General features: G+C 39.1%; 1 protein-coding gene across 1 annotated transcript in view; it reads right to left on the reverse strand.

Annotated features, from left to right (window-relative positions):
• The window catches only part of LOC138643323 (transmembrane channel-like protein 2), a 230008-nt gene that overhangs the window by 39930 nt on the left and 177026 nt on the right, over nucleotides 1-13052 (reverse strand). Inside the window, exons 14-15 of the mRNA XM_069732252.1 lie at nucleotides 11802-12041; nucleotides 7803-7928 (exon numbers count right to left, since the gene is read on the reverse strand). Coding sequence (XP_069588353.1) covers nucleotides 7803-7928; nucleotides 11802-12041 — 366 coding nt within the window. The remainder of the gene's footprint in view (nucleotides 1-7802; nucleotides 7929-11801; nucleotides 12042-13052) is intronic.

Raw genomic sequence — 13052 nt, forward strand, 5'->3', positions numbered from 1 at the left:
AGGTCAAATAGGATTACCATAATTGTTAATATTTGCCAAATGCCAGAATAATAAGAGAGAGAGAGAGAATGTTTTAAGGCATTTTTATTACTTACTGCAAAGTCAAAAGTTTACATACATTTCATTAGTATTTGGTACCATTGCCCTTAAACTGAATGACTTGGGTTAAACATTTGAGATATCCTTCTACAAGCTTCTTACAATAGTTGGCAGGAATTTGCTCCCATTCCTCCTGACAAAACTGGTGTAACTGATCCAGGTTCCAGGTTTGTAGGTCATCTTGTTCACTCCTGCCTTTTCAGCTTTGCCCATACATTTTCAATAGGATTGAGATCAGGGCTTCAAAATATTGAGGTTGTTATCCTTAAGCCACTTTGTGACCATTTTGGCTGTATGCTTTGGGTCATTGTACATTTGTAAGACCCATTTCTGCCCAAGCTTTAAGGTCTTGGCTGATGTCTTGAGATGTTGCTTCAGTATTGCCACATAATCTTCTTTTCTCATGATGTCATCTATTTTATCAAGTGCACCAGTTCCTCCTGCAGCAAAACAACTGCACAACATAATGCTGCCACCTCTGTGTTTCACAGCTGGTATGGTGTTCCTAGTTGTCCAAGCGTCTCATTTTTTCCTCCAAAAGCAACGATGGTCATTATGCCCAAAAAGTTAAATTTTAGTTTCATCATGTTCCTGTGTCCAATTGCAAACAGTTAAATGGCTTTTTAATGTTTCTTTTGGAATAACGTCTTCTTCCTGGCAGATAAGCCTTTCAGTCCATGTTGATACAGTACTCATTTCACTGTGGATATTGACACAATCTTACAGTTTCCTCCATCATCTTCACAAGGTCTTTTGCTTTGGTCCTTGAGTTAATATGCACATGGTGGACCAAAGCATGTTGATCTTTGGGACAAATAACCCATCTACTTCCTGAGCAGTATGATGGCTGGACATTCCCATCGTGTTTGTACTTGCATATAATTGTTTGCACAGATGTACGAGGCCCCTCCGCTATCTTGAAGTTGTACCCAAGGATGAGCCAGACTTGTGCAGTTCACAATTCACTTCCTGATGTCTTAGCTGATTTCTTTAGACTTTCCCATGATGTTACACAAAGAAGCAGTTTGTTTCAGGTGTTTTTTAAAAACAAAAAAAAGCGGGTGTGTCCAGCCAGTGGTGAGGGTAAAAAATAACTTTTAATGAAAATAAATTAAAAATATATCTACATATATGGTATCCAGCACTCAGTATACACTGGCTATAGAACCTAATGATGATCTACGCGTTTCGAAGCAAGAATTAAAAAGTTATCTCTGACACTTTCATTGGTGGATATTTGCATACAATCAATTCCACCTGCCCATATACAATGCATATACATAGTTAAAAACGTCATAAAAATAACATTATATACATTTTATATATGATTAAGAGAGACTGAAGGCATATTTCCGACACTGTAAATAATTAATATTGAGTAATTAGATCATGCCTCGCATTTAAGCCATAAGGAACTCGGGTATTTAACATATAGATCCAATAGGATTCTCTATTTAATAGCTTTTTTTATAATTGCCTCCTCTGTGAGGTTTATGAACCTTCTCTATACCATAACATTTAAAAAATGTGGTATTTCCCTTATGTTCCCTGGCAAAATGCTTGGATGCAGCTGCGGTACACACAGCTGCAATATTAGTGGCGTCGGAGAGATGGCGGCGAAAGCGGGTTTTTGTGCATCCCATATACTGCAATTTACATTGGGTGCATTCTATAACGTATACAACATAAGCTGTGATACAATTTATATAGTCCTTGATTTGATAAATTGATGAATTATGAAAAGAACTGAATTCTTTTGTTTTCATAGCATGTTCACATGTTGTGCAGCGATTTGCTCCGCATTTAAAGAACCCTTTATAATCTAGCCATTTTTTGTTTTTAGATGTTTGTTCCATCTGACTGGAAAATAAATTGGGGGATAAAATTGATCCCAATGTGCGTGCTTTTTTTGCTACAAAGTGAAAGTCGTTTTTTATGATTTTTCTGAGTTTGTCATCTTGGTTCAACATTGGTATATATTCCTTTATAATACTAACTATTTCCTAGTATTGTAAACTATAATTAGTAGAAAACGTAATATTATTATTATTTTGTGGTAATTTTAATTTTTTATCAGTCAATAAATCCCTTCTATCCATATCAGAAACAAGTTTTTTGGCTTTGTTCAGTGACCATGTGGGATAAGCTCTATTTTTCAGTCTAGAGCAAGTTTTTTTTGATTAATTGTTTGTTCTATGGAGCAATTTTGTTTAATTCTAAGTAATTCTCCATATGGAATGTTATTTATAATGTGTGGTGGGTGACACGATGTTGCTTTAAGTATGGAATTACTTGCTGTTGTTTTCTTATATGGAGATATCATTATTCTTTCATCATTTTTATCTCCTATAAGATTTAGATCCAAAAAATTAATATTTGTTTCATGATACATTGAAGTAAATTTTAAATTGAAATTATTGTTATTAATATGATTAGTGAATAATTAATTATTTACAGTGTCGGAAATATGCCTTCAGTCTATCTTAATCATATATAAAATGTATATAATGTTATTTTTATGTTGTATATGCATTGTATATGGGCAGGTGGAATTGATTGTATGCAAATATCACCAATGAAAGTCTCAGAGGAATCTACTTAATTGTTATACCTTGCTTCTAATGCAGATCTAATGCAGACCACGAGGTCGAAACGCGTAGATCGTCATTAGGTTCTATAGCCAGTGTGTACTGAGTGCTGGATACCATATATATGGATATATTTTTAATTTATTTTCATTAAAAGTTATTTTTTACCTTCACCACTCTCTGCTTTTCTGTTGGATTCAGTGTGGCTACTTCACCCTGGTGTTTGGTGATCACACAGAAGGTCAAGATAAATGGTGAGCTGATTTTTTTCTCTACTTCATTAAAATACATCCACAGGCGTGTCTCTAATTAACTCAGATGTTACCAAAAAAATGGAAGCTTCCAAATGCATGACATCATCATATGGGCTGTCCAGAATTGTTTTAAGGCATAGCAATTTTAGTGTATGTAAACTTTTGACTATGCAGTAAGTAATAAGAATGCCTTAAAACATTCTCTCTCATTATTCTGGCATTTGGCAAATATTAATAATAATGTAATCCTAATTGACCTAAAACAGGAAAGGTTTATTCTTATTTCATGTCATTTATTGAGAAAAATAAGCATTTGCGTCTTTTTATATAGTGTATATAAACTATAAGGCCCAAGGTTGGGTAGCAAAAGATCGATAACAGATATCTGAAAAACAAGACGCACACATCACCGAGCTAAGACTACGATTGACAATCAATTACTAACAGCAACTAAATTGCCAGGTAATCACACAAAATGAAAGACACCTGGAAGAAACTCAACACACCCTTGCCCTGATTGGCAATTAGACTGTGACTCACAATACTGACAGCGGAGCAAGCTCCTGGCTCAGATTGGAAGGCTGAGTCAACACTCACAATACTGACAGCTCAGCACAACCCTGATTGTATAGGACAGATGAGCTGTCACTCACCATATCTGTGAGTGGTGAGTGGTGGAATTATGACAGAGCATGCAGCTGGGGACTCTAGCTGAAGAAGAGACTAGTCCAGCTCCACCCCATCTGGTTTTTCTCAACTCTTCTGAAATATTGACAGGTCTCTACCTCATGTGTGCAATGGGGGCACTATTCGTGGTCACCTGGCAGCTCTAAAGATGGCTAACACAAACAGGCTTTGCGCTAACTACTCCATTTTCCATATTTTAGGAGTTGCTGTAGAATTTGCCTTTTAGCCCCTTTAATAGGTATCTGGACACAGAGACCTCTAGACTGGGACCACAGAGTTAGCAGCTGTTCAGCAGTGCCAGCTGCCAAGATGCATTGTCTAGTAGCTAGGAGAGAACTAGGAGATCAGTAGTCACATAACTGGCCCAAGTCAAAATTAGTAATGTCTACTGGGAATTCAAACAGGATACTCAGAAGATTACTGAAGCTAGTCAAATTATAAGTGGAAGTGTACAGCAATCTTTCAGGAGCTTAAATAGCTTGCAGCCTACCACCCCTAAAGACCCCACAGGTGGATGCAATTACAGACAAAACTTTACTCTTGATATAGGTAGGGAGGAAAAAAACTAATTAGAGTAAAAAATATTGTTTGAAGATAAAAATAAATTTTATTGAGACAAAGTGGTAAGAAGTGGCACTAAAAGCAAGAGAGTACCTGCACTCAAGTATAAAGCACAATGATACACATAAGTTATAATAAATATAGATACACAAATACTGTGAAAAGACGTCTTCAACCAGATGAATGATAACACAATCTGAAAATACATATAAAAAAGTATATATACAGTATATTATAGATACACACTTGTGGTAACCAACCAATTGTATTATTAAAGTACACTGCAGATGTATAAACAAGTAAATATATACGTACAATACCACAAGCTGCCGTGGACTACAACGGGCCTTCGGAAAGGTGTATATGTTTTTTTTAATTTTTTCACCTGTGACAAACCTGGCTGGGCAATATACTACGTGACTGGCCAATATACTACGTGGCTCTGTGCTGTATACTACTTCGCTGTGCAATATACTACGCGGCTCTGTGCTATATACCACGTCACTGGGCAATATACTACGTTACTGGCCAATATACTACATGGCTCTGTGCTGTATACTACGTCGCTGTGCGATATACTACATCACTGGGCAATATACTACATAACTGGGCAATATACTACGTAACTGGGCAATATACTATGTAACTGGGAAATATACTACGTAACTGGGCAATATACTACGTGGCTGGTCAATATACTACGTAACTGGGCAATATACTACGTGGCTGAGCAGTATACTACGTGACTGGGCAATATACTACGTGTCTGGGCAATATACTATGTGGCTGTACAATATACTACGTGGCTGGGCAATATACTACGTAACTGGCCAATATACTACGTGGCTGGGCAATATACTACGTAACTGGGCAATATACTACGTGGCTGAGCAGTATACTACGTGACTGGGCAATATACTACGTGACTGGGCAATATACTACGTAACTGGCCAATATACTACGTGGCTACGCAATATACTACATCACTGGGCAATATACTACGTGGCTGGGCAATATACTATGTGGCTGGGCAATATACTACTTCACTGGGCAATATACTATGTCGCTGGGCAATATACTACATCACTGGGCAATATACTACGTGTCTGGGCAATATACTATGTGGCTGTACAATATACTACGTGGCTGGGCAATATACTACGTAACTGGCCAATATACTACGTGGCTGGGCAATATACTATGTCACTGAGCAATATACTACATCGCTGGGCAATATACTACATCACTGGGCAATATACTACATGTCTGGGCAATATAGTACGTGGCTGGACAATATACTACGTGACTGGGCAATATACTACATGGCTGAGCAATATGCTACGTGGCTGTACAATATACTACGTGGCTGAGCAATATACTACGTGGCTGGGCAATATACTATGTGGTTGGGCAATATACTACGTGGCTGTGCAATATACTACGTCACTGGGCAATATACTACGTGGCTGGGCAATATACTACATGGCTTGGCAATATACTACGTGGCTAGGTAATATACTACGTGGGCTGTGCAATATACTACGTGACTGGGCAATATACCACGTGGCTGCCCAATATACTACATCACTGGGCAATATACTGCGTGGCTGGCCAATATACTATGTCACTGGGCAATATACTACGTGGCTGGGCAAGATACTACGTGGCTGGGCAATATACTACGTGGCTGGGCAATATACTACGTGGCTGGGCAATATACTACGTGGGCTGTGCAATATACTACGTGGACATGCATATCCTAGAATACCCGATGCGTTAGAATCGGGCCACCATCTAGTTTATCATATTTATCATATTTTCTTTGCACAGAATATGTGACAAATTGTGATCAGAGGTAGCCCAACCTTTGAGACCCCACCAATGCTGAGAATAAGGTTTTAAAATTACTAAATAAAACGATCAGTAACACTTGTGACTGATTCCCTCTATTCATTTATTTGGGTAAATGGAAGCTGTAGAGCACATCCATTACATCTACTCCCATAGGCAGTGTATGAAATTGTGGTCATGGTTGCGTACTGCAGCTGCAATTACACAGGAACCACAAGACTGCTGCCATCCTTGTGTTCAGCATGGCTGTGATCAGTTGACCCCCACTGATTGTATTTTTATTCTCTATCCTGTTGATAAACAATAAATGTTTGTAAAATAACCCCTTTAGGCCATGTTCACACAGTGCGTTTTTTACTGCGGAACCGCCGCGATTTTGCCGCTGTGGCTCCGCAGCTGTTTTCCATGCAGGGTACAGTACACTGTACCCTATGGAAAACAGGAACCACTGTGCACATGATGCGGGAATCGGGAAAAAAAGCCGCGCTGAATAGCTGCGGTAAAAAAGAAGTACCATGTCACTTCTTTTTGCAAAACTGCAGCGGTTCTGCACCCATTGACCTCCATTGTGAGGTCAAACCCGCAGTAAAACCCGCAGATGAAAAATATATCTGCGGGTTTTACTGCGGTTTGTGGTGCAGAACCGCTGCAGTGTGGCTGCCCCCCGTGCCCCAATCCCACCCCCCCATGCTCCGATGCCACCCCCCGTGCTCCGACGCCCCCCCGTGCCCTCATCTCCCCCCTTATACTTACCCGGCCTCCCGATGTCCGTCCGTCCGTCTTCTCCCTGGGCGCCGCCATCTTCCAAAATGGCGCGCGCATGCGCAGTGCTCCCGCCGAATCTGCCGGCCGGCAGATTCGTTCCAAAGTGCATTTTGATCACTGAGATATAATCTATCTCAGTGATTAAAATAAAAAAAATAGTAAATAACCCCCCCCTTTGTCACCCCCATAGGTAGGGACAATAAAAAAATAAAGAATTTTTTTTTTCCACTAAGGTTAGAATAGGGTTAGGGTTAGGGGTAGGGTTAGGGGTAGGGTTAGGGTTAGGGGTAGGGTTAGGGTTAGGGGTAGGGTTAGGGTTAGGGGTAGGGTTAGGGTTAGGGGTAGGGTTAGGGGTAGGGTTAGGGTTAGGGGTAGGGTTAGGGTTAGGGTTAGGGGTAGGGTTAGGGTTAGGGTTAGGGTTAGGGGTAGGGTTAGGGGTAGGGTTAGGGGTAGGGTTAGGGGTAGGGTTAGGGTTAGGGGTAGGGTTAGGGTATTTTCAGCCATTTTAACCCTAAAAAACTCCCTAGAAAACACACAGACTCTGCGTAGAAAACTGCATAAAAAAACGCACTAAAAAACGCATCAAAAAATGCATCAAAAAACGCACCAAAAAAAGGACCTGCGTTTTCTGCCAAGAGCTGCGGTTTTTAGTGCAGAAAAAAAAGGATGGAAATCAGGAACGTGTGAACATGGCCTTAATAGGAGCGATTTCAAATTGCGTTCTTGCCCATGTTCAGTGTTCCCATCAGGGTTTACATCTGAACCCCAGTAAAACGGGTGTTGGGCATATTTACTGTAATGATGCCAACAGAGTCAATAAGAGCTCTGACATGTATCATTTTTGGGCAAATGCACCTACTGGATGCAGACTCTCAGATGCAGTCTACGATGTCTGGTTGTCCAGCTCCAGTAGGTGTATACACCCAAAAAAGGTGCACATCAGAGCACACGTTTAGAATCCTGTCGTTATCATATATGGTTTTCACACAGTACTCACATCATAAGGAGAATGGCTGGTATGATTAATCCAGGATTTGCAATGGAACTAAGGATTTTGGCAACAAAAGGTGGGAAGTCCATTTCCATAGTTTCTTGGATTACGTCAAACATTTTCTTCTTCCCACTGGGAGTAAAAAAGTGTTACTTTTCATATACAGAGAAACATTATAATCTATAACCTATAAGTAATATGCTGAAAATATCCTTTATTGTAATAATGTGAGCAGGTTAACAAATGTGGTCATGACTAATAATTAGTAGACAAATTATCAAATAAAATTGCTCAAAATTAAGCAAACCTGATAAAATGATTGTTTCCATTTGGCACATCTGCCTTTATGTCATATATCATGGTATATGTAATGTTGACCAATCAGTTTACTAGCATGTATTTGACCACAGGAACTGAAAATTAGCAACTTGATACTGTATATTAGAATTAGTGTCTTAATTATTACTATATATCATGTAACTTATATGTTAGTTATTTGATTGTCTATTTTATTTAATGAAAGTATGACAAGACAAAAACTGCAACATACATGGTTACCTATATACTTAAAGGGGCTGGCTGTTTTAGAAAATGAATTTCCTAATACCCTATTAGAGAGTTCAGAGGCAAAGTCCCTGTTGATGACCATGAATGAAGACTGACTATATTGTAGATCACTCACTCTGGAGAATCTGACATGTCTGAGCCTTACATAGAGAACCAATTGAGAAATGTGAGTTGCTTCATTGACTCTGTGGTGGTACTGCTGGAATATGAAACACGTGGCGCTAGAAGGCTAAAGCACAAAGATGTTTTTACACCTCCAATAAAAAAAAATTGAGTCACTGACCAAGAAAATATTATTTTCTTTATTTCAAAAGCGTAAGCGGGACAAATAACACAGACAACAGGCATCCTGTGGCCATTTCACATAGTGCCTGATGATTCCCCAGGGCCTCATATCTTCGAAAGCCACCAAAATTTCTTTTTTATAAATATTGACAGTAACTGCCTATTTTCTTGCTGTAACTGATAAAGTTTTGATACTAAACATTGTAGCTTTAACCCCTTCACCCCTCATTCCTGTTTTCACCTTCCTGACCAGGCCATTTTTTTCAATTTTGACCACTGTCACTTTATGAGGTAATAACTCTGGAATACTTCATTAAATCCCACTGATTCTGAGACTGTTTTTTGCGACATATTGTACTTCATGATAGTGGTACAATTTCTTTGATATGGCATACGTTTATTTGTGAAAAAATTGGAAATTTGGCAAAAATTTTGAACATTTTGCAATTTTTAAACTTTTAATTTTTATGCCCTTATATCAGAGAGTCATGTCACACAAAGTAGTTAATAAAAAACATTTAACACATGTCTGCTTTACATCAGCACAATTTTTGAAACATAAGGTTTTTTAAATGGTTATAAGGGTTAACACACTTGACCTTCGGTTTCTTATTTTTACAGCAAAACTCACAAAACCATTTTTTTAGGCACCACATCACATTTGAAGTGAATTTGAGGGGCCTATATGACAGAAAATACCCCAAAGTGACACCATTCTAAAAACTGCAAGCCTCAAGGTGCTCAAAACCACATTCATGAAGTTTATTAGCTCTTCAGGTGTATAACATGATTTAATAAAATGTGTATGGAAAAATTAAACATTTAACTTTTTTTTCATAAAAATTTTCCACTACACCATTTTTTTTTACTTTCACAAGGTTAGCAGGAGAAAATGGATCAAACAATTTCTTGTGCAATTTCTCCTAAGCACACCGATACCTCATATGTGTGGGAAAACCACTGTTTGGGTGCACGGTAGGGCTCAGAAGAGAAGGAGCACAATTTAATTTTTCGAATGTAAAATTTGCTGGCATAATTAGCTGACACCATGTTGTGTTTGGAGAGCCACTGATGTGCCTAAACAGTGGAAACCCCCATAAAGTGACAGCATTTTTGAATTTAGCCCCTTCAGGGAAATTATCTAGATGTGTTTTGAGGACTTGAAACCCCAGGTGTTTCACAAAAGTTTGTAATGTTGAGCCTTGAAAATATAAAAATAAATCTAATTTTTCCCACAAAAAATGTTTTTTAGATAAGAATTTAGCATTTTCATAAGGGTATCAGGAAAAATTGCACCTTACAATTTGCTGTGCAATTTCTCTTGAGCCCACCAATGCCCAAAATGTGGAGGAAAACTACTGTTTGGGTGCACAGCAGGGCTTGAAAGGGAAGGAGCGCCATTTGACTTTTTTAATGCAAAATTTGCTTTAGTAATTAGTGGACACCATGTTGTGTTTGGAGAGCCCCAGAGTTTATAACGTTGAGCTGTGAAAATAAAAAAAATAAAATTGTTCCCAATTTTACATTTTCATAAGGGTAGCAGAAGAAAATGGACCCCAATATTTATTGTGCAATTTCTCCTGAGTAGATCAATAACCCTTATGTGGTCAAAAACTAGACACACTGCAAAGCTCTAAAGGGATATTACAATGCACATTTTGCTGCACTGGTTTGAGTGTACTACATCACACTAGCAGAGCCCCTGAGGTGCCAGAAAAGCAAAAACCCCCATAAGAGACCCCATTTTACAAACTACACCTCTCAATGAATTAATCTAGGGGTTCAGTGATTATATTAACACTACAGGTGGGTCACAGATTTTTATACCATTGGGCAGTAAAGAAAAAAAATCATTTACAGTGCTAGCACTGATCATGGGTGCTGCTGCAGGGTGTCAGGTCTCACATAGAGCTGACACCCGCATCTGATTACAGCGGTGCTCAGAGTGAGCAGCGGAGTGCCTATATGGTGGTTTGAGGGAATGCAGCTCCAGGGTTGCTGTGTATATACGTCACATGTCAGGAAGGGGTTAAACTTAATACTAAAAAAATAACTAAATATTGAGTCTTATAACTGTAGCATAATTGGCAGTAGAAGGTCAGAGATGCAGCCAGCAATTCCCTGCAGCAATCGCATGTCCAAGTTTCAGCTGAAAGCAGAGATCATAAGCAGAGGATACCAGTGAGGTGAATATTACTGACCAGGCCCCTGCTGTGAGATCGCTGGTCGTGTCGGAATGGCCTGGACCTTTTTTTGATCATTGAGGTCCCGCTGGGTAGCACACATTGCTGTGCTTGACACCTTACCAACGACCTCGTTGACGACTCAGACACCGACACATAGGCGTGCATTTGCGTTGCTTTTTCCGCACCCCTCCGCTCCGATTGGTGGTCGCTACTGCGTTCATGCCTTCAACAGAAGGCGACATAGTAGCGCTTCCATCCTAGTTGTCAGAAGAACCATTGAAGAATAGATAAATCGAAGAGGAGTCGCAGGCCGGAGAACTCTACAACGATCTGCAAACCACCACGCGGTCAGGAACAAAGGACGGAAGGGCTATTGTGTCGCCTCATAAGGCAAGGCCGCCACCAATCAGAACGCAGTAGTGACCACCAATCGGAACTGAATGGGCGCGGAAAAGGCAACGCAAATGCACGCCTGTGTGACTGCAGGACCACAGGACGTCCCTCATCGAGGTCTGAATCGTCATAATAGCTGCCATGTGACAGGGTCACAACGACCAACGACATCGTTGTACAGGTCGCTACAGGTCGCCGCATCGCTGCTGCGTTGTTGGGAAGATCTCACTGTTTGACATCTCACCAGCGACCACATAGCGACGCAGCAACGATCCCTGACAGGTCGTATCGTTGTCGGGATCGCTTTAGCGTCACTAAGTGTGACGGGGCCTTTATTTTTACATACTATGATTATTTTGTAAAAACATTTTACTCACCAGACAACCATTTTAAGTTCAGCTGAATATGCATATGTAAATGGTGAAAGGGGATTACACAGCGGCCATACAAAGTCAATGAAAAGAAAACAATATACCGGTAATTCTAGTTGGTCATAAAACACAAACAGCTCACTGCAGCTTGAATTACTGCACATACTTAACAAAAGCATTAACGCATCTGAATTTTATTGTACCTGAAAGGTCCACAGTCAAATGAGGGCGGGAGAGACATGATTGTGTAGGCTACTGGTAGTAGACTCAAGAAAAGGATGAGCAGAAGAAGTCCCATATAAAAGTTGTTTGATTTAGATGCTTTAAATACACGTTCATGGGGGACGTTACTACTCATAACAGCCCAACATTGGAAGTACATAGAGGTCAGTAATCTGAGGACATTGATTCCTATCAATCCAGGAGCATAAAAAGAGCCCATCCTGCAATGAATAAAGATAAAACATAGGTACCCAGTAAATACCGGAAAACATTTAGACGATTGCACAAATTATGGACTATTCACTTATTTAATTGTAAGCCAAAGTGGAGGATCAATGAACATGAATGCATTGTGAATGCACAACAACATTTGGAACTGGTGATTTGCTTTCATTTGAAGGTATAATTGCTAAACTGATCTGATGAGTGTTACATTTTGCAAAAACCTTTGAAAATGTTAGAGATTAATGTGCAGATGAAGACATGCTTATTAAAATAATAAGCATATGATGTTCTCAAAACAATGGAACAGCCACTATAGAGACCCAGAAAAAGAAAAATCACTAAAGTTTTAAAACTAAGCTAAGGCTGGGTCACCTGGCTGTTGGTAAAACTGAAGCAGTCATGTCCTCAAATTATGGGCATAAGCGGCACTAAGAGTTTCATGTCATGGACTATGAATGTGTTCTTCTATGATGTGGACTGTGAGTGTGCTCTTCCATGTTTCAGATGGGTGCAAAAGCTGCCTGTTATTACATGTGTTAGTCTGGTCCAAAAATTGGACCTGGCTAATACTAGCTGCGGGGTTTTTTTCTTTGCAATATCAGATGGTGATAATTTTAAATTATGCAAGTAACCATTTAGCACTGAGTGTTGACACTGTAGTTGTATAAACTAATAATAACATAAATTAAAGTTGTTTTTAAGGCTTTTGTATAATTTTTGTTACATTTAGGTTTTCTACTTTTTTCTGATGCTGAATAATAAATTGATGTTAAAGAATGTAAAACATACACTGCTCAAAAAAATAAAGGGAACACTAAAATACCACATCCTAGATATCACTGAATGAAATATTTCAGTTGTAAATCTTTATTCGTTACATAGTAGAATGTGTTGAGAACAATAAAACATAAAAATGATCAATGTAAATCAAAATAAATATCCCATGGAGGTCTGGATTTGGAATGATGTTCAAAATCAAAGTGGAAAATCAAATTACAGGCTCATAT

Source organism: Ranitomeya imitator, chromosome 6 (assembly GCF_032444005.1).
Source record: "Ranitomeya imitator isolate aRanImi1 chromosome 6, aRanImi1.pri, whole genome shotgun sequence".
In the NCBI taxonomy this organism is placed as follows: domain Eukaryota; kingdom Metazoa; phylum Chordata; class Amphibia; order Anura; family Dendrobatidae; genus Ranitomeya; species Ranitomeya imitator.